The sequence below is a fragment of the Girardinichthys multiradiatus genome, chromosome 23 (genome assembly GCF_021462225.1).
Source record: "Girardinichthys multiradiatus isolate DD_20200921_A chromosome 23, DD_fGirMul_XY1, whole genome shotgun sequence".
NCBI lineage: Eukaryota > Metazoa > Chordata > Actinopteri > Cyprinodontiformes > Goodeidae > Girardinichthys > Girardinichthys multiradiatus.
The window spans coordinates 45,646,502-45,667,550 of record NC_061815.1 but is presented as its reverse complement, the minus strand read 5'-3'; the positions used below and the strand labels follow the sequence as shown (position 1 = coordinate 45,667,550).

At 41.9% G+C, this 21,049-nt stretch overlaps 1 protein-coding gene across 3 annotated transcripts in view; it reads right to left on the bottom strand.

Moving 5' to 3' along the window:
• Positions 1–19,850, bottom strand: part of LOC124860098 (LIM and calponin homology domains-containing protein 1-like) — a 111,140-nt gene extending 91,290 nt beyond the window's left edge. Inside the window, exon 1 of one of the 3 annotated variants that reach the window (XM_047353073.1) lies at positions 19,444–19,850. In XM_047353073.1, coding sequence (XP_047209029.1) covers positions 19,444–19,545 — 102 coding nt within the window. In that variant the 5' untranslated portion in view covers positions 19,546–19,850. The remainder of the gene's footprint in view (positions 1–19,443) is intronic. The other 2 variants (XM_047353072.1, XM_047353074.1) reach the window with 2 other exon arrangements.
• Between the last annotated feature and the right edge of the window lie 1,199 nt (positions 19,851–21,049).

Below are 21,049 nucleotides of genomic sequence, written 5' to 3'. Positions count from 1 at the left end.
GACAATAAAAGACCTGAAATATTTCAGTTAGTGTGCAATGAATCTAAAATATATGAATGTTAAATTTTCATCATTACATTATGGAAAATAATGAACTTTATCACAATATGCTAATATTTTGAGAAGGACCTATAGATGATATCTGCCAAAACCTTTACTATTTGTGAACTGAATTATGGTTCATCTGATGTGTTTACCATCAGACTTAGTTTTAATTTCCAGACTGTCAAATAAAATTATCGCATCTCATAGGGGTGGGAAATAAATTTTCCTAATGCCATATGAGTTGTTGTTGATTGCTGGACTCATTATTCCAAAACTATATTTGATAATAAAATCTAAAAATGCGTTTTATTGGCTGGAGATATTTGTAGTTGTAGCAACTGAACAATAAAATCTGACAAGTCATACCAGACAACTGAAACCTTATGGCTTTCTGAAAAAAAAAATACATAAAAAAAAAAAACAACTGTCAAACATGATAAATTTGCAAGTCCATCTTAAATTTTATTGCAGGTTTAGTCTGATAATGCAGCTTTAATCCCCAAGGACAGTATCTGTTCCCCACCAACCGAGACAGTTTACCATTAAATTAGTAAATATACTCAGAAAAGTAGGAAACCTTATTATTAGCACAATGAATTGCAATATTACTGCTTGCAAAGCCCTCTGTGACCTTTATCATCTTTGGCACCATCATCTGTGCACAGAGTGGGCATCTGCTGCAGTGAGACTCCATCCAACAGGCAGGATATCCTGTCGAGTTTAATTAAATGCCACTCACCCTGACATGCAAACTGTTTCTACAAACATTTGTAACATAATGGGTCGCTCTCAGAAGCTCAGTAATTTTCAGAGTTATACCATGATGGGACTATGCAATCAGTCCAGTCATGAAATTTCCTTGCAACTAAGTAGGGCTGAAACAATTAATTGGATTAATTGTGATTAATCGATTAGTGAAATAATTGTCAACTAATTTAGTAATCGAATATCGTTAAGTGGAGCATACAGATTGAAACATGCCATTTGCTGAAAGAACAACCCACTCAGGGCACTCAGAGCAATAATAAATCAATTTGCAAAATAATTAGTTAATTGCAGAGTCAGCTGTTAGTGGTATTATAACAAAGTGGAAGTGATTTCCAACTCACCCAAAAAGTGGTAGGCAAGATAAAATCACAGAGGTTCATAAAATGGATTTTCATGGCAGAGCATCTGCAGCCAAGCCTTGCATCACCCGGCACATTGCAATAAATGAAACAATGTAAAGCTTGTCACCACAGGACTCCGGAGAAGTGGAAATGTGTTATTTGGAGTACTGAATTATGCCTTATTGCGTTCATGCCTTATTAAGTTTGTTGCTGGGGTAGGATTATGGGGTAGGGCTGTTTTTCAGTAGTTAAGCTCAGCCCCTTAGTTCCGGTAGAGGGAACTTTTAATGCTTCAGCGTACCAAGATGGGGGAGGGGGGGTCTCAATGTGGTGTTCTGCCCAAAACTTGGTGGGAATAGTTCGGGATTTGCCCCTTCCTGTTCCAACATGTTTGCACACCAGTACACAAAGAAGGTCCATCACACCAGTACACAAAGCAGGTCTATCACACCAGTACACAAATAAGGTCCATCACACCAGTACACAAAGCAGGTCTATCACACCAGTACACAAAGAAGGTCCATCACACCAGTACACAAAGAAGGTCCATCACACCAGTACACAAAGAAGGTCCATCACACCAGTACACAAAGAAGGTCCATCACACCAGTACACAAAGAAGGTCCATCACACCAGTACACAAAGAAGGTCCATCACACCAGTACACAAAGAAGGTCTATCACACCAGTACACAAAGAAGGTCCATCACACCAGTACACAAAGAAGGTCCATCACACCAGTACACAAAGCAGGTCCATCACACCAGTACACAAAGCAGGTCCATCACACCAGTACACAAAGTAGGTCCATCACACCAGTACACAAAGCAGGTTTATCACACCAGTACACAAAGCAGGTCCATCACACCAGTACACAAAGTAGGTCCATCACACCAGTACACAAAGTAGGTCCATCACACCAGTACACAAAGTAGGTCCATCACACCAGTACACAAAGTAGGTCCATCACACCAGTACACAAAGCAGGTCCATCACACCAGTACACAAAGTAGGTCCATCACACCAGTACACAAAGCAGGTTTATCACACCAGTACACAAAGCAGGTCCATCACACCAGTACACAAAGCAGGTTTATCACACCAGTACACAAAGTAGGTCCATCACACCAGTACACAAAGTAGGTCCATCACACCAGTACACAAAGTAGGTCCATCACACCAGTACACAAAGTAGGTCCATCACACCAGTACACAAAGCAGGTCCATCACACCAGTACACAAAGTAGGTCCATCACACCAGTACACAAAGAAGGTCCATCATGATATGGATAAGCAAGTCTGGTTTAGATTAGGACTATGTGCAGGCTAGTCAGGTACTTTAACACCAAATGCCTCAGAGAAGAATTAGAGCTGAGACTGTAAGCCAGGCCTCTTCGTCGAACATCAGTGTCAGACCTCACAAATGTGGTACTGGAAGAATGGTCAAGAATTCCCTTTAACATGTTTCTAAACCTAGTGGAAAACCTCCTCGGATAAGCTGAAGCTGTTATAGCTGCAAACAGTGGGCTGGCATTATATGAAGCTCTATGTATTATGAATGTGATGTCACTCAAGTTCAAACGAGTGAGAAGGGACAGAAGTAACTTTTACTTAGAAGTCATGGATTGCTAAAAACTCCATATTCTAAATCACTCTCTCTTTTAGCATGAGCCAGCATCGGGGCCAATGTCTGTGCTTCTGTAGGTCCCCAAACAGGTAAAGAGCAGCAGTCCCCTTCAATATAAAAGCCTATGTTTCCATATAAAAGTAGTATATTTGGATTTGTTTGCTGAATTAACACTTGATAACATGTTTAGCTTCAGTTTAGCCCTAGACCATTGCGGTCTGTAAAAGCGGATGCTTTATTCTTCAGTTTTGATTCAATTCACGGTTAAAATTATCATCCACACAGAAAGTTTATCGTTCAATGCAGCTCTTGGCTGCTCAACGTCAAAGTAATGAAATAAAATACAAAGTACCTAATATAAACCATTCTTTATTAAAACAAGTCAAAATATCGCTCAGTTTTTAAGTTCCCCAGGTTTTAACCAACCCCTCTGAACTTCTGTCACTAACATGTCAAATGCACCTTCTGCCAGGATTGTGTGTTGCGAAAGAACAAGGTCTGCAATGTATTTAGGGAATCGATGAGAAGGATACATGTGGAACATGTTATGGTTTTGTTTTTCTTCAATTATTTGCCATACGGCCAAACAGTCAGATAAAAGCCGAGGTGTTTCTTGAACAAGTCTCACATTACTGCTTTATGACTGTCAGTCAGGTTTCACTTACTCCCTCGACAGTCAGAAAGAGTCCAGCTCCCCAGAGTGCCGACTTAGAAAACTAGAAAACCAGCTCATCCTGAATGACCTAATTAGAAACATCCTCTGGACAGTGACGAAACATCAGTCACTGTCTTTTCCCTCAAAAGATCCTATTTATCTGCTATTAAAAGCTTCATACAGGATACAGGAAGGTTTCAGAATAACTAATGCTATGGTGAGAAAATCCTCTCCTAACCCCATCTAACCGGACACTAAATAAGCTTGAGCAGATAAAGAATGATGATGGTACGCGACTGTATGAATTTATTCATTAAAACACCAGAAGAGTTGCTGCAGATTTGCCAAGGTTAAATTATCTATTTTGTAAACTTACCATCATCCATAATTTAAGACTCCATGCAGCAATGCATAAATCCTGAATGAAACCAGAGGGCGGCAAAGTGACCAACCAGCTTGTAAATGAGGACAATCAATAGTTTGGGCAGATTACAAGACAAGTGACAGAGCAACAAGGCTTGCGAAATGTGTGCATATTTCTGGCTCACTTTTGATTTGTCGCTCCTGTTTAATTAAATAGAAGCAGGGTGTTCAAGTAGAACATAAAAGCTTTCCCTCAGTAGTGTGTTCAAAGAAACAGCATCAACTAAAAACAGCTCTGGGGCTTTACTTTTCTTGTCAAAAGTAAGGAGTACAGTAAATAACAAGACAAACACACAAATAAATTTACCACAAGAATGCTTTTAATCAGCTTGATTTTCCTTTAATAGAATAAAGGTGATTTCTCAAACTCGGCTTACAGAAGAAGCTGAGTTTGGACAACGACAGATAAATCAAGGTTTTCTTATTCCATAGCTTTTATGCTGCTGCTGAAGCCTCAACAACTGACCCTGGTGTGTAAACGTTTCTATGATTCAGGTATGTCTAATTTCAACCAACTTCTAGCACTGATGAAAACAAAGAAGAAAATAGATATACAAATTTCTGACAGAAAAGCATATTTGCATGATGCTAACTACACTTAGATCTTCTCAAAATCATTGGTAAAGGGTTAGTTCTGTATTTTTGAACAGTTCGTTCGGGTTTTCTTGACAGTACACACCAGTAATAGGAGTTAAAGGCAGCTTGAGTGTTTGTGTGTTCTTATTTAATCAAGCAGGGTTTTACAGTCAGTAAACATTTATAGTGCAGCTCTGACAAAGATGTGCATGTTATGTTAACCAGGGATGTTATAGACTTGTGATGATTAATGGCTTTTAACAACCTGTACATTTTTGTTTTAGCAGTTTAAAAATCAGCTCATGAATGAGTCTCGAACTCAAACCCACTATCAAATCAACGTGGGTCAATTTAAAACTTTACTTACATTTTTATCCTATCACCATTAAGGTAGCTTCATTACCAAGGCACTCCTGGTTCCACAAAATAAAAGTACTTCCTGTTGAATTTATTGAAACATTTGGCATTGCCAGGTGGTAACTTTTATCTGGATTTATACTAAATGAAGAGGCTAAGAGTTATCAAGAGAAATTACCGTTTATTACCTTTCAACAAAACCATACCTCCAAACTGTTTGAGCTACTTCCTTAAAACCTTCAATGATTACTTTAGAGTAAAAACTATGTTTCAGACTTTAGTTGAGAAGGTGAGCATCTAACTTTGACCAATTTTAGCTATAATTAAAATGAAAAAGCCAAATAGTTTAGGACGTATGACAAAAAGGGTATTTATGTAGTGATAACTACTATTTTTGTAAGATTTTTAATGTTTTTAAGTTTAAAATAAAATATGCTACTAGAACAACTTATGTTTTTGTCACCTATCAGTTTCTTCTTAGGGTGATCTTTATATAGATTTACCTCTAAGCATGCTAAGTAACAACACAACCTAACAGCTTCTCTGCAGAGAGTGACTGTGCAGTCTGGAACACAGCCGGCTGCCTCTCTTTGAAACGGTACTGTGCGTGTGTGTGTGTGTGTGCATGTGTGTGTGCTGCAGTGCAGTTTGCTAGCCTGCTTTAATCTTTCTCGTTGAAAGCTCTTTCTCTTTCAGAACATGAACACGCACACACACGACTCTGTTCACCTTGTCACAGACAGACTGCAGAGATCAGGCAGAAGACACACACAGAGGTCTACTCAAAAAGAAACAGTGAGCAGATGGCGTACTAGGTAGTGCTCTTCATATTTGTATAATGATTTAATTGATCTTTTTTTACTTTTTCCGCACTTTTAATTTGATGCCGTGGTCTGGCACTTCTCACAACATCAGGCAGAGCATTATGAGGAAAATCAATCTGCCATAACAGAAACCTAATGTCAGCACACAAAGCTTTATAGACCTATTGATTCAGACAGTTGGAGCATGCAGGGAGAAGGACCTTAGACCATTTCGAAAACTCTCTAGATCCTGAATCCTCTCTCTGGTTTTTCTCTTCAGTTCAACCAATAGCTCTTTATAGGATTTAGGTCTTTGGACTGGGGTGCCCATGGTAGAAGGTTGATTGTGTATCTACTGCACCATTTCTGTCTTGATGTGGCCATATTATATGTCTCAGTTAATGATGACCAGCTGTCAGTTTTCTGATAAACTCCAACAGATTTTTTATTTAAGGTGTTCTAGTACTTGAAAGAGTTCAAGACACTCTTCCAGCCTAGTGGCCAAGGTTAAAAGAAAAGTGTGTGTTGTGTTATGTTCTGTTTACACCCCAATAAACCAAAAGGTCCTGGATTAAGTTCTACTAAAGTTATAATAAAGTTCATAGAAAGTTTAATAAATGTAAAAAGAAGAAGGTATTGATTTTATTTATGTTTACTTTTCAGTGTGGGATTATGCTATTGTAGGGGTCCCCAATTACACCAGCAGGAGGTCCACTACCACCGTCATACAAACGCTTTGGGGTCCAAACATTTTACTAATAACTGACAAAAATATTTTCTTACATTTTTATTTAACATTTAATTAACACTAGAGTTTTTAACTACTGATCAATTATTTATATGCTCATGGAATCATCTGCTAAAGAGAAAAGTGCAATCAAATTTAAGTACCAATAGTAAACGCACTTTCAATGGAACATTCGAGCTGAGTCAGTACATTTTGGTAGAACAGTTCTGCTCTTGAACCGCCACCTTAACGTGGTGGAGGGGTTTGAGTGCTCAAATGATCCTAGAGGCTATGTTGTCTGGGGCCTAAATGCCCCTGGTAGGGTCTCCCATGGCAAACAGGCTCTAGGTGATGGGTCAGACAAAGAGCGGTTCAAGAATCCCTCATGAGGACGAAAATATTGAGGCACGTGACATCGCCCAGTACGGCGGAGCCGGGGTCCCACCCTGGAGCCAGGCCTGGGGTCGGGACTCGCCGGAGAGCGCCTGGTGGCCAGGTTGCTCCTCGCGGGACCCGACCGGGCCAAGCCCGAACGAGAGACGCGAGGCTATCCCCCAGTGTGCCCACCACCTGCAGGGAGAACCGTGAGGGACCGGTGCAAAGAGGATTGGGTGGTGGACGAAGGTGGCGGACGAAGGTGGCGGACGAAGGTGGAGACCTCAGCGGCCCGATCCCCGGATGCTTAGGCTGGCTCTAGGGACGTGGAATGTCACCTCGCTGAGGGGGAAGAAGCCTGAGCTTGTGCGGGAGGTCGAGAGATATCAACTAGAAATAGTCGGGCTCGCCTCCACGCACAGCGTGGGCTCTGGAACCCATCTCCTACTCTGGAGTGGCCCACGGGGAGAGGCGGCGGGCTGGTGTGGGTTTGCTTGTTGCCACCCAGCTCAGCCATCTCGTGTTGGGGTTTACCCCAGTGGATGAGAGGGTCGTATCCCTGCGCCTTCGGGTTGGGGATAGGTCTCTGACTGTCAGCCTATGGGCCGAGCGGTAATGCGGAGTGCCCGGCCTTCTTGGTGTCCCTGTCGGGGGTGCTGGATAGTGCCCCTCCCGGGGACTCCATTATTCTGCTGGGGGACTTCAACGCCCACGTGGGAAACAACAGTGACACCTGGAGAGGCGTGATCGGGAGGAATGGCCTCCCCGATCTGAATCCGAGTGGTGTTTTGTTATTGGACGTCTGTGCTAGTCACGGATTGTCCATAACGAACACCATGTTCAAACATAAGGGTGTCCATCAGTGCACTTGGCACCAGGACACCCTAGGCAGGAGGTCGATGATCGACTTTGTTGTCGTATCATCAGACCTTCGGCCGCATGTTTTGGACACTCGGGTGAAGAGAGGGGCTGAGCTGTCCACTGATCACCACCTGGTGGTGAGTTGGATCCGCTGGAAGAGGAGAAAGCCGGACAGACTTGGCAGGCCCAAGTGCATAGTGGGGGTCTGCTGGGAACGCCTGGCGGAGCCCTCGGCTAGGGATGTATTCAACTCCCACCTCCGGGAGAGCTTTGACCAGATCCTGGGGGATGTTGGAGACATAGAGTCCGAGTGGACCATGTTCTCCGCATCTATTGTCGATGCTGCTGCCTGTAGCTGCGGCCGTAAGATCTGCGGTGCCTGTCATGGCGGCAATCCCAGAACTCGGTGGTGGACACCGGCAGTAAGGGATGCTGTCAAGCTGAAGGAGTCCTATCGGCTGTGGTTGGCTTGTGGGACTCCTGAGGCGGCTGACGGATACCATAAGGCCAAGCGTGCTGCAGCCCGGGCTGTGGCAGACGCAAAAACTCGGGCCTGGGAGGAGTTCGGTGAGGGCATGGAGAAGGACTACCGGTTGGCCTCGAAGCGATTCTGGCAAACCGTCCGGCGCCTCAGGAAGGGTGAAGCAGTGCTTCGCCAACACTGTTTATAGTGGGGGCGGGAGGCTGCTGACCTCGACTGAGGACATTATCGGGCGGTGGAAGGAGTACTTCGAGGATCTCTCCAATCTTGCCATCACGCATTCCGTGGTGGAAACAGAGGCTGGGGACTCAGGGTTGGACTCTTTCATTACCCAGGCTGAAGTCACCGAGGTGGTTAAAAAGCTCTGCGGTGGCAAGGTTTCAGGGGTGGATGAGATCCGCCCTGAGTACCTTAAATCTCTGGATGTTGTTGGGCTGTCATGGTTGACACGCCTCTTCAACATTGCGTGGCGGTCAGGGACAGTGCCTCTGGACTGGCAAACTGGAGTGGTGGTCTCCCTTCATAAGAAGGGGGACCGGAGGGTGTGTTCCAGCTACAGGGGGATCACACTCCTCAGCCTCCCTGGTAAGGCCTACGCCAGGGTATTGGAGAGGAGAGTCCGGCCAATAGTTGAACCTCGGCTTCAGGAGGAGCAGTGTGGTTTTCATCCCGGCCGTGGAACACTGGACCAGCTCTATGCCCTCTACCGGGTCCTCGAGGGTTCATGGGAGTTCCAGCCTCAAGTGGAGGAGTTTAAGGGGTCTTGTTCACAAGTGGGGGAAAAATGGAGCGGGAGATTGACAGACGGATCAGTGCGGCTGCCGCAGTAATGGGGGCACTGTGCCGGTCCGTTGTGGTGAAGAGAGAGCTGATCCGAAAAGCAAAGCTCTCAATTTACCGGTCGGTCTACGTTCCTACCCTCACCTATTGCCATGAACTTTGGGTCATGACCGAAAGAACGAGATCCCAGATGCAAGCGGCTGAAATGAGCTTCCTCCGTAGGGTGGCCGGGCACTCCCTTAGAGATAGAGTGAGGAGCTCGGCCATCCGGGAGGGGCTCGGAGTAGAGCCGCTGCTCCTCCACATCGAGAGGAGCCAGTTGAGGTGGCTCGGGCATCTATACCGGATGCCTCCTGGACGCCTTCCTTGGGAGGTGTTCCAGGCACGTCCCACCGGGAGGAGGCCCAGGGGACGGCCCAGGACACACTGGAGGGACTATGTCTCTCGGCTGGCCTGGGAACGCCCTGGGCTCCACCCAGAGGAGCTGGAGGAGGTGTCTGGGGAGAGGGACGTCTGGGCGTCTCTGCTGAGCCTGCTGCCCCCACAACCCGGTCCCGGATAAGCGGAAGACGACTAGTACGAGTACGAGTTCTGCTCTCCTTGTTGTGCTTGTGGCAGGCAGGGTAATTTGCTTAACCTTTTACTTAAGTTGTTGTTCTTCTTTTCTATATAAAAGTGTTTCTGCCATAGCATCCATGCACTCTTTGATCATTTCCCAGTCAGTGAAACACTTTTTGTGTTTTCCTAAAATCCACTGTGCTCGCAGTGAACACTCGTACGCTCCTTGTTGTGCTTTAAGAGATTGTGATCAGCCGTGTAGCCTGCTCATGTTGTCCCCACAGTTCTACCTTCAGACCCAGGCAGGTAACTTTGGTTAAAGTTCTTATGTTTGGTTTCATAATGTCTCTTTAGATTTCCACTCTTTATAAATCCAACTGATGGAAAACATATAAGGCAGACTGGCCTTACATATGATGGAAGTTAAATGGAAAGCGTATGCTTCTGTCCATTCATCTTTAAATGTGGGATTTTCAGAGTACACTTCTTGTATTTTTGACAATGTGATGTTCTTTCTCTCACTCGTCTGTGCACCAAGAGATTGCATTGTGAGCAAACGTGAGCTCTCAAGCTAGTAATTTAGCAACCTGCATTTAAGTACCTGCATAGCCTCTTTTTTGTTGTTTTCTGGCGGTTGGCATACAACAATGCGGTGCATTACTGCAAACAGCTGGCTTGGAGTGTGGACCAGACTGTCACTGACCCACATAGCTGCCCAGCGCGCCTGTTCAAATGTCAGATGTTGCAGCCGACAGGAATAAAATGTCTATATCTACTGTCACTACCAAATGAGAAAATGCTTTGCCGTCTGGACAAAGCGCTATCTGGTTCCGGATTTGGACCAGAGTCCTGGGTTTGGGGACCCCTGTGCTATTGAAATAAATAATAAATACATTTTAAAACGTTTTACACATCCTTAGACTAAGTGACATTAAAAGTTGCCAGAACAATTAATCTGAAAATTATAGAATAGAAAAATAAAATTTTCCAAAAATACTGTTGTCTAAGTTGTGATGAGCCTAACTGAAAAATGCTGCTGTCACCAAGTACAGCGACCTACATCATTTAAATATATTTGGTTGTGAAATATAGGACCTGCAGATGTTACCAGATAAGGCTAACCTTCCTGTTTCACATTAATGTTAACCTTTGATCAGGAAGACAGACCTTTAAAACATCCATATTACCTCAACTGAACAATAACAGCAATCATTTACTGCATTTCATTTCAGGAGTCTCCTGGAAAGACATCATTAAACAAATCAGCTACAGGTAGAACAAATATTATCCTCACCAACTTTTCAAAATGAGGCAACACTTTACTGGTTTAGTGATTTGGAAAATCCCACACATGAAGGTGTTGAGAGAGATCTAGCTGTAACCACACTGGCAGGAAATGGTTGTCATTGGATTTATTTTGCATTTCATTCAGGAGCATTTATTCCACTGAGATAGAAAGATATGCATGAAAAGCATTCAGTTATTTTGCATCCAACATCATGAGGCCATGAAAGCATCAGATATAAAATGTTAAACTAATAAAGTACTAACATAAAAAAATTCAATCTGTCCTTTAAATTATCTTTTTACAATAATGCCTTAAACTGAAGTAATAAATATGTAATTAACCTTTACATATTTACATATGTCCCCAACTTCCAGAATTTAAAAAGTAGCTAAAAATGATATGTAATCAGCATTTTCAAAGTTTGAACTGCCAAAAAAAGACAAATCAAATAGGTGAAAAGATCACAAACAAGTCTTTGATTTGCATTTAATTTCTAGGTTGGAGTTTTTTTTTTTTTTATGAATGCTGATTTGAAATTTGCACTCAGAAGCTCTGCAACAGCAAACAACCATTAAACAAAGAAGACAATAAGAGATTCCCATTACAGGTCAAGAAAAATGGAAACCTTCACAACATGGAGCCAAGTATAGAATCAATGTGAATCCCTTATAATGTTATGGCTGACCACTGCATCTCCCCATAACATGTTTTTTGTTCAGAAGTTCAGAACACAATGCTCTTTTTTTGTAAAGATTTAAAAAACAAACCACAGGAAATGGGGTGAGGAGACGGGGAAGACATGAAGCGCACGTCGCTGTAGCCGGGACTCGAACCAGGGGACAGCCGCATTAGGGGCCATGGACTCTCTATACATGGGTCTTGCACCCTACCTCTGCGCCAGCGCGCGCCTGGGATGGTTTTTAAGAACGTGGAAGGTAGAGAATCTGTCTGTGGTCCTTAAATGAGTCTGTTAAAACCAGTGGAAAAGGAGCTCCAGCACAGGTTCTGGGTTAGCACTTCAACCTAAAACCTCAGCATGAACTTAAAAGCTGACAATCATATCTTTCAAACACGTTTTCCTTAATGCTGCCGTTCTCTCTAATGCAACTGTGTCCACACTCCAGCTATTTGCAACACTGAGGGAAAAGAAAAACAGATTCTAACAGAGTTGATGATAACCACAGAATTAGCTCTCATGTCTCACTTTCACAGATCTTTTTTAGCCATTAGTAGCTACACAACACGTATTTATCGGCTGAAAAAGAAAATCACACTTCAACTTGCAGTTGTGCATTAATTACATTATCAATAGTCATAGCTCAGCTGTGTAGAATCTACATGTAAATGGGAAAATGTTCTGAAACTACAGAAGTTCTAACTTTAACAATATTTCTAGAGCAAATTTGTTCTAATTCCACATCTTATACTGTCTACAGAGCAACTGTTTAGGAAATGACAATGAGTAACAGCTTGTCGAGATCTTCAACATGGTGCATGTCTGGTTTGTGTTAATGTGTTCTCAAAGATGCAAATTCCTGCCTTCTAATCTCTGTTATCAGTTTAAATGGATGCTGTTCTGACAGACTAAACTTTTTTTTTTCTTGACTTTTATTCTTCAACTGTTGCTCTACAACATGTTTTTCTTAGATTTTAAATCAAATGTTGCCGTTCCAAATACAAGAAAGTGCTGTAAAAAACACCCAAACAAATGAATAGTAAAATGTTCCATCAAACAGAAAGAACTAACCACATAAAGTTGTTAGTAAGCATAGGGGTGCCTTTGTACATGATGGATACATAGCTAATAAGAGCCCTAAAGCAAGTGATGAATGGCCCATCATTCAAGTGGCCTACGTTCTCAGACAGACACTTCCTTCTAAAATTACATTCTTTAACAGCTTGTAGTCATAGCAATGCAGCCCAAGTACTCCAACGGCAACTGCCAAGAAAGCTCAACCCTTAATATTATGGTCCATTCTGTAGGATGAAATTACAAAGAAGCAAAACTGCAAATGATATAATGCAGCAGGTCATAACTAAACACAGACAGAGCAATTACAGATGTCCACTGAGCTCAAATAAATCATTTAACTAAATGCAACAATGAGGGTAAATACGTGGAAATCTTATGTTTAAGGAGAATTACTATATTTTTGCTTACAGAAGTTTAGAAAAGAACCTAGTAGGTGGGTATGTTCACCGTTTTATCCAGGACCTCTGCTCAGTGAACTAAAGTTTACATTTAAACTTAAAGAACACATTATCAAGCTGTCCTATAAAATATCAGCATCATTTTACACCTCAAAGGGAACAGTTTGTGTGAGTCAACAATAACCACTAAACAGAGTATGGACTGCAGCATTGGTAAACAACCATGCATCATGGTCCGCCTTCTCTGACATCTCTCCATCTAGATTCACCTTCATTTTGATAAAAAAAAAGAAAAAAAAAAGGAATGGGGTTTTCATGAATTTATTCCACTCTGAGAAAAACATTCAAAAAACAAGAGTTTTGAATGTGTTTCTCACAGCACTCTGCACTAACCCATGGGTTAGTGCAGAACAAATTACTAAAACAGCAGACTCTGTGTAGTTCATAGAGAATGTAGATCCTTGTGCTCGCTTCACACGGCAGGATTTCCAAATTGTTAGTTGATTTTCAAAACCTGACAGACCCCGCACATAACGATAAAAAATTGTAGATTTAACAGGCTTGGTCCTCTAGTGTGTGGTGTCCAGCCACACGGCAATCACAACACACCACATACAATTCGATATCACTCACAAACATTTAGATTTCAGACAGGCAATCTCGCAAAACCTCCCGAGATCAAACGTGAGTTCAGACTAATTCCCTTTATTGTTTCTGTCACCTCGTTTTCTGATTGGCTATACGTCACATTCAACACACCACATGCTCGATTGTCCTCCAGCAAAAACAATCCAACATGTTGAATATCCCTGATTTAAGGTTGGAGCGGTCCCGACGTCCTTCTGAGCAGACTAGATCACTCTTAACACACCACACACAGCAGGAATATCTCATAAGACTATCTCAAGAGCCATCACAATGTTGGAAGGGGAAAATTGGGTCAAACATTGGCATAAAAATCCTTCCGTGTGAACCAGGCTTTACCTTAACTGTAAGATTTCCATAAGGCCCAAAGTTGCACATCCAGCATGCTCCATAAGAGAAAAAGGTTGGGAACTCAAAGGATAAAACAGAGCACCTTTAAAGTACTCTGTTCAGCCTTACTGCTATCTCTTTATGTCCAGCAGTCTATTACAGGATGAATCAAATCACAATCATATTTCTGTGCTCCCTATGACTTACCTTAAAAGGTCTCACAGATACTGGAAATTGCTGAATCTTGTTCCCTCAGTCCCCGTGTCCAAACTAAAGAGTGCTGTATGTAGTATGGTGCCTACACTGATCGGAAAGAGGCCTGATTTTTGAATTTATTATAGTTCGGTTAGTGTTGATCAAGCTCAAAACCAACCGATTCAGGTCAACAGCCGATTCCCTGGTGCTTCCCTAATAATTTTAAAACATATTCTTCTTCGCCATTTATAGTGATGATCATGTACAGAAAACAAAAATGCTTCTAAAGCAGACAATACAAAAATGTCTAAGCATGCTTTGAGATACTTTTTAAAAGGGCGGATGTGTGTTTAGAAATCTTTAGCAGGTCTAAATCTGTGTAATAACCTGTCAAGTAGACAGTTCACCTAATCCAATTTAGATTATGGAATTAGCAGAAGCTGCACATAGGATATTTCTTCGATTCATGTCCCCATGTCCATGTTATGGATTACAGTTCAATGCTTATTTACATACACATCTGTCATAATACGGAGAGTTATTCAGGTTTCTCCTCGCCACCAAAAGGGTGTGCACTTTTTGCCAGCAGCCATCGTGTTTTTCACAGGCTGTGCTGGTGTTGCCATATCCTGTGGCAGAATCAAGCAACCTGATCTAAAACAAAAGAACAAAATAAATCAACTTACACTAAGCAATAACTTTTTAGCCTAAGGTATGCACCAGGAAGCAGCATGTTGACTTTTCAACAGATGACTTCAAAAACCTCAGTAGGATTTCACAGAGCAATAAAAAGTGCAAATATAAATATAATTTATCTAAGACTGGCAAAATGTACATGTCTTATTTTCATAACCTAACTTTCTTTTTATCAGAGTAAATCTTAATTGGGTTGATAACTGGAGAGAACTCTAAATATACAAACTATTAGTTTGTTTCTTGTTCTGGCTCTTCTGTAGGAAATGCCAGGCGCTGTCATTAGGCCCTTTCCCATTCGATTCTCCAACTTGGTCTACTGCCTGGATCAAAAGTATCCCGGTTAGAACGGTAAAGTAATGTGTGCACACTTCAGAAGGCAGAAGGATCAGCTTCCCAGTCATGGTGATATCAACAGAGAAATGAAACTATAAGATGGATCAGCCTGCTTATCTATCTGGTGAGAACAGACATTGACACAGATATTCCAAAATCTCTAAATGTGTCATTACATGTAAATATTAGGGAAACCCAACAAGCTTATACATCCTCTGGAGTAAATACATTGTGCCAAGCAAAATGATTAAGACTAGGATGTGATAGATAACACAGCCAATAAACAAACCAATCCAGACATACATAGTTTTTATCCTGTCAATCATTCCTTATGACTTAATCGCTAAAGGCTACAAGCATGAAATGGCTTGATTTCTGGTACTTCAGTTTTCAGTTAGATAGGGTTAAATAATTAGCATTTTTTTCTTGTTTTTAATATGTTTAAGTATTTGAGTAGCCTTTTTTGCAATAAATGTGTCTTCGGTTCAGAAAGAACAAAGCAACAGTTGAAATTACACAACCTGTCATTTGTTTTCCTTCCCAGTTATAAATTCATATGACCCTGCGAGAGGCACAATTGTCCTGGACCACCAATTAGAAGAAAGTCAATTGATCAAACTGCTGAGATGTTTCAGAGAAAAGAAGCCCCATAAGATGGTATCATCAGGATTCTGTTTGTGTAAACACCGCATAGCGGTACAACACAAATCATTCAACCTAACCAACTGTGGGCTTCTGCTCACATCAAAGAGCCAGTCAGCCTCCTCTGAAGTTCAGAGGAACTTAAGCACCATCATTAGAGACAGTGTAGTTGACACGACAGTGAAAAGAAGCACCCATCAAGCAAGTAATAATTGCAGGAGTCAATGCTTCACTGAAGTTCTAGATTGTTCCAAGGAATGCTGCTGGATGCCTTTTGTCCGACTGTTGTGCTCAGGGATATCCTGCATTCCTTTTTTGTTCATTTCAAACAGGATAATTACTATTTTCTGCCATAAAATAGGAACATTTGGCTCATAAGTAAAATTAAAATCTGGTGAAAATGTGCTTGATGAAATACACCAACCAGTCATAACATTATGATCACCTGCCTAGTGTTGGCTGCCCTTTTGCTACCAAAACAGCCCTGAACCGTTGAGGCAAGGACTTCAACAGGCCCCTGAGGGTGTGCTGTAGTATCTGGCACCAACATGTTCACAGTAGATCCTTTCCTGTAGGTTCCGAGGTTCACTGAGATCGTGGGAATTTGAAGGCCAAGCCAACACCTCAAATGTATTGTTGTGCTGCTTAAACTCTTCCTAAACCATTTTTGTTTGTGACAGGGAGTATTATCCCGCTAAAAGAGGTCACAGCCATCAAAGAATACTGTTTCCATTAAAAGGTGTAGGTGGTATACAACGATACTTAGGTAGATGGTGGTATGTGTCAAAATAACATTCAAACGAATGGTAGATGTCCAAGGGTTTCCCAGCCGAACACTGGCCAAAATACCACAGCGTCTACTCTCTTGCCTTCTTCCTATGGTGTGTGTATCTTGGTGTAATTAGTTCCCCAGGTAAGCAAGGCAAATGCACCTAGCCAATCACCCAATGAGTTATCAAACCAGACCACATTCCTCCATTGATCCCTGGTATAGTTTATCATCTCTCCATTGTTAGGTTTTTTTAGTGGTGGACAGGGGACAGTATGGGCACTCTGCCTGGCTCTTAGTTATGCAAGCCTATACACAACAACCATTAAGCAGTTTGTGACACCTTTCTCAGAACCAGTATTAACTTCTTCAGGAATTTCTGACTGGTCCACACAGAGCATTATTCACTCTTTATGTACATGAATAGTGCTTAGGTACCCATGATCCTGTTGCCTGTTCACTGTTAGTGCCTTGGACTACATTTGATAGATACTGACCATTACAGACCAGGAACAACCTATCAGAGCTTTGAAGATGCTCTGGCTTTACTCTTGCCATGACAATGTGGCTACTTATTTCCCCCACTGTAAGTCCTCAGTCTTTATATTTTTTGGCTTTGACAAACCTTTTCAGTGTTGAATGTCATGTAAAGCTTAAGAATCTACACATAAATTTCACAGGAACTGTCAGAGTTTTAATTTGCTACAAAAACAAAGTCTGTGTCAACCATCCATCAAAAATTTGACCACACGTGTGAAAAATTACTTTCACATTTCATCAGCGCAAGATCCAGTCTGAAAATTCAGGACACACCCATTTACTGCCATGGGTGCACTTCAATCAACTTGCAACCCACCGCTGAAATATAAATCAGCTTAAGATGCAACCACGGTGGGACCACAAGAACAAGCAGACAGTAAAGCTTGAATCTGGCTTTGAAAGCAGATTCAGGGGTCTCTGTGTGGTTAGTTGATAAGTGGCAGATTTTAAATTATTCTCACCTGCCAAAACAAAATTAAGTAAAAGCTGATCCATGTTAGGAAAAAAAGAAGCCAGCATAACTTTGCTTGGCATGAACCAGCTCCAAAATGCCTTTAGGAAGTAATGAAGCATGTCCCCCTCAGCTAAATCTGTGCTGTATGAGTATTTACTTCTACAGTGCTCAGAACATATATAGGTGAAAATTCAAACTTAAAGCTAAACAGCCTTCAGACGAAAGAAAACAGAAGTTTACTTTCCAACCTCAGTGAACTGTTGAGGAGATACATAACGCAAACAAGCCAGTTAAACTGTTTTCTGTATCTTTTGATTTGTCTTTAAAAATAAATGCCAAACTGGGGAAACTGCTGGCATAACCTCTTGCATCAGGTGCCGATACTGTACTTGACAAAGCAAGTGAATATAATTGGATGCTGGGAAGTTGACTGAAGCTTTGTGTTTTTGCGTTCATTTAGGGGCGAGAAACTGTCAACTGGTGTGTGGAGATAATAAAGTCAGCCCCAAAGAGAGAAAGCTGAGAGGAGAACAACAAAGAAGCAGTTTCAGTTCACTTCCACTCCTCTGCTCTCAGCCTCACAAATTCTAGGTCAGTGGTGGCTTTTTAAAGATGTGACTTGGTCCTCAGAGGAGTTTAAAGCTGCTAAATAGGCCTGCAAAGGCGCCTGACACTTTTATCTGTGTCATTTTAAAAAACGTAATAAAATATGCTGTGTTGTCTGTGTATGAAAATATTAAAATAAGAAGAAGAATGGAACAATGACGCACAAATCAGCCGGCCAGTTATTGGAATCTATTTTGTCTTGATTGGTACTGAAGGATTGGCAGGTAAATACTTAAAAATCTGATTACTTTTCCACTGTTTATTGATTGCAACAAAATTATTAACTTTAACTATTGGTTCAATAAATGCATCAAAAATCAGAATGTAAATTAATACCTTTTTTTTAACCAAAAATCTGGCAAAGATTAGGGACATATGCTTTGTTGCATATTGAGGATAAAGTTTTATTTTCTTATTTTTTCTGTTGAATTCAAAACTAATACATCTATCAGAAAACTTGGAGCACATGTTTCACTTGTATGTGTTTTATTCCTTAGAAATAAAAATGGAATCTGTCAAAAATCAGAATCAGCAGTTCAGACCTCTATGAAAGCCAAACATTGTCAGAAAAAATCCGTAGTATAAAACAAGCCATAGATGTTTCCTTGGCAGGGAGATCAGGTAAAAATAATGGCTACCAGTGCAAGCTTAAGTGGATTTTTATTTTATTTTTCCAGTGCTTGTGATTCACTTCTAGGAGGTTGCCACTGTTGTTAGTGTATTTTATGAGCCCCGCCAATAAGTCTTCTATGCAGACGGACTGCAACCTCCCTATGTTGGACAACCGACAAATTGTTTACATTTTATTTATTAAAAAAAACCATGCACGCCTACAAAGAGGTGCCTACATCATGAAGCAGATTATCAGACAGCTAGCTGGGCTTTGACAAGAACAAATATGAAAGCAGGATGGTGACAAACTCAGATGCGATGGAGGCTAACAAGTGTTGTGATTAAAATTCTCCTTGAACAAAACCTCACTTGTGTGATTATTGTTGACCAGGCCTGCAATGGGGCAAAAATCCATTCCACATGATGCATTTATTGTTTTTAGCCAAACATGCGCTAGATCACTTTAAACAGCTTCTGTACAACAAAAACAACTGAGCCCCTCCTGCAAATATTAGGATGGCCAGGACAAAATAAATTAAACTCTCCCTTTATTATTTTTATTATTATTATTATATTCAGGCTGTATTAAATGAGGAGCATTTACATGATGCAGGCAACTTGCAAAGGAAATGAACAGTTTATATTTTTCTATTTCAACAGGTGAACAAGCAACAAAATAAAGTGCAGTTTAAAGAGGAGATAGGAGCTACATAGCAGTAACTAAGACCACACTATATCAACAAACACCTGGGCTTAAAGCAGAATGATCTGCTGAGGTGATGCGGCATTTGGGTTTTTGAACTCACCTCGATCCATTTCTGCGCCTCCTGAAACGCAGAGTCGGCGGCCGACTCCGTCACAGGGTGATGCTGATGAGACTGTCCAAGGTCTGCAACCGGACTGGCCATGGACGAAGGACTTGGCTCGTCTCTTTAAGTACGAACGCCTGCAGGAAAGGTGCGAAAGCCGCCAAAAGCCGCGTTATTCCTCCGAAATGAGTGGAGAACCGCGTCAGTCTGCCAGTCCTCCTGCGTTGTAGCTGTAGATGTTTCAGCAGCAGCACCGGCGGCCAGTTAGTGTACTCCGGTCGCTCCTGTTAGTCTGCAGCATCTAGTTACACACAGTTATCCACAGAACTGGGGCTGAAAGCCTTCACAATAAACCTAGTTTGCAGACAGACCCAGTTTGAAAAAGACTGAGTGAACAGAAGGGTAAAAAGCAAAGTTAAAACTCGACATACATGCAACATTTTAGTTCCCTTGTGCAGCATTTAGAGACATTTTCAAAATGTACGCGTTGTTGCGAGTGAAGTTTTCACTTCGTTTAAGCATTACGTCGTTTCTAGTGCATGCTCTTATTTTGGTAGATAACAACGTCCGGTATTAATCTAGCTGTTTTTCGTTGATTTAACGCAGTTTGAGACTTGCACACCGCAGTAAGACATTGCTCCAACGGCAAAAAAATACACACAGCAGCGCCTCTCCACCGGCGGCCAATAAGGACAGCAGCACGCTGGGGATCTCACACCCACTTTTACATGTGAGGAAAACAGCAGAAGAGGGATCTCCCTGATTTAGAGCAAGGTTTCAACCCCGACATTTACCATTTTTAAATGTATACGATAACAGAGTAGTGCATATTTGTGAATTGGAAGGAAAATAATGATCTTCCCATCAACTCTAACTTCCCTGTCTCCGCTGGTGTGTTCAGGGTAGTCGGGAATGTTTTTCTCAACACAGCATGTTGCATCTAGGCCATAAAATTCAGTTTGGGACTCATCAGTCCCAAATCTTCTTCCACACGCTTTGTGTGTGTGTCTTTTATATGCCCAAACTTTAACCTGGACCTCCTGTGACTTTCTTTCAGCTATGTCTTTCGTATTGTCACCGGGGGTGAAAGTCAGCCGGTACGGTCCGGTACTGTGTACCACTAAAAGATTCTGCGCCGGTACGCAGTACCGGGAAGAGGGAAGAACGGCTGTCTGCTATGAAGCCGTCTTCCAGAACCAGTTACGGCTGCAAAAGTTCCTGAGCAAACAAAGAAGATCAGATCCGCTACCAATAGACAGTCTAAAACATAAATATAGCTTTTTTTCCCCTCATTTCAGATAATTTCTCAACTGTTCTGCTATGATGGAGCCTCAACGCTCTTTGCTTCTCTCCCCTCGGAGCTCGAGGTTTTTGTGAACGGCCAGCCTTTAAAACGAGCACCGCTACGTTTTAATGTCTGTCTGCTCGCTGCTAAATACCCCAGTTAAAATCACAGGGAGAGAAACTAGTTGTGTTTCATGTTATTTTGTTGAATTACAACAACACAGTACAGCTAGAAAACACCGCTCACGACCAGAGATTTCACATACACTACACGGGAGCGCATGCGCACTTACCTCCGAAACAGAGCGGTTGCAAAGGA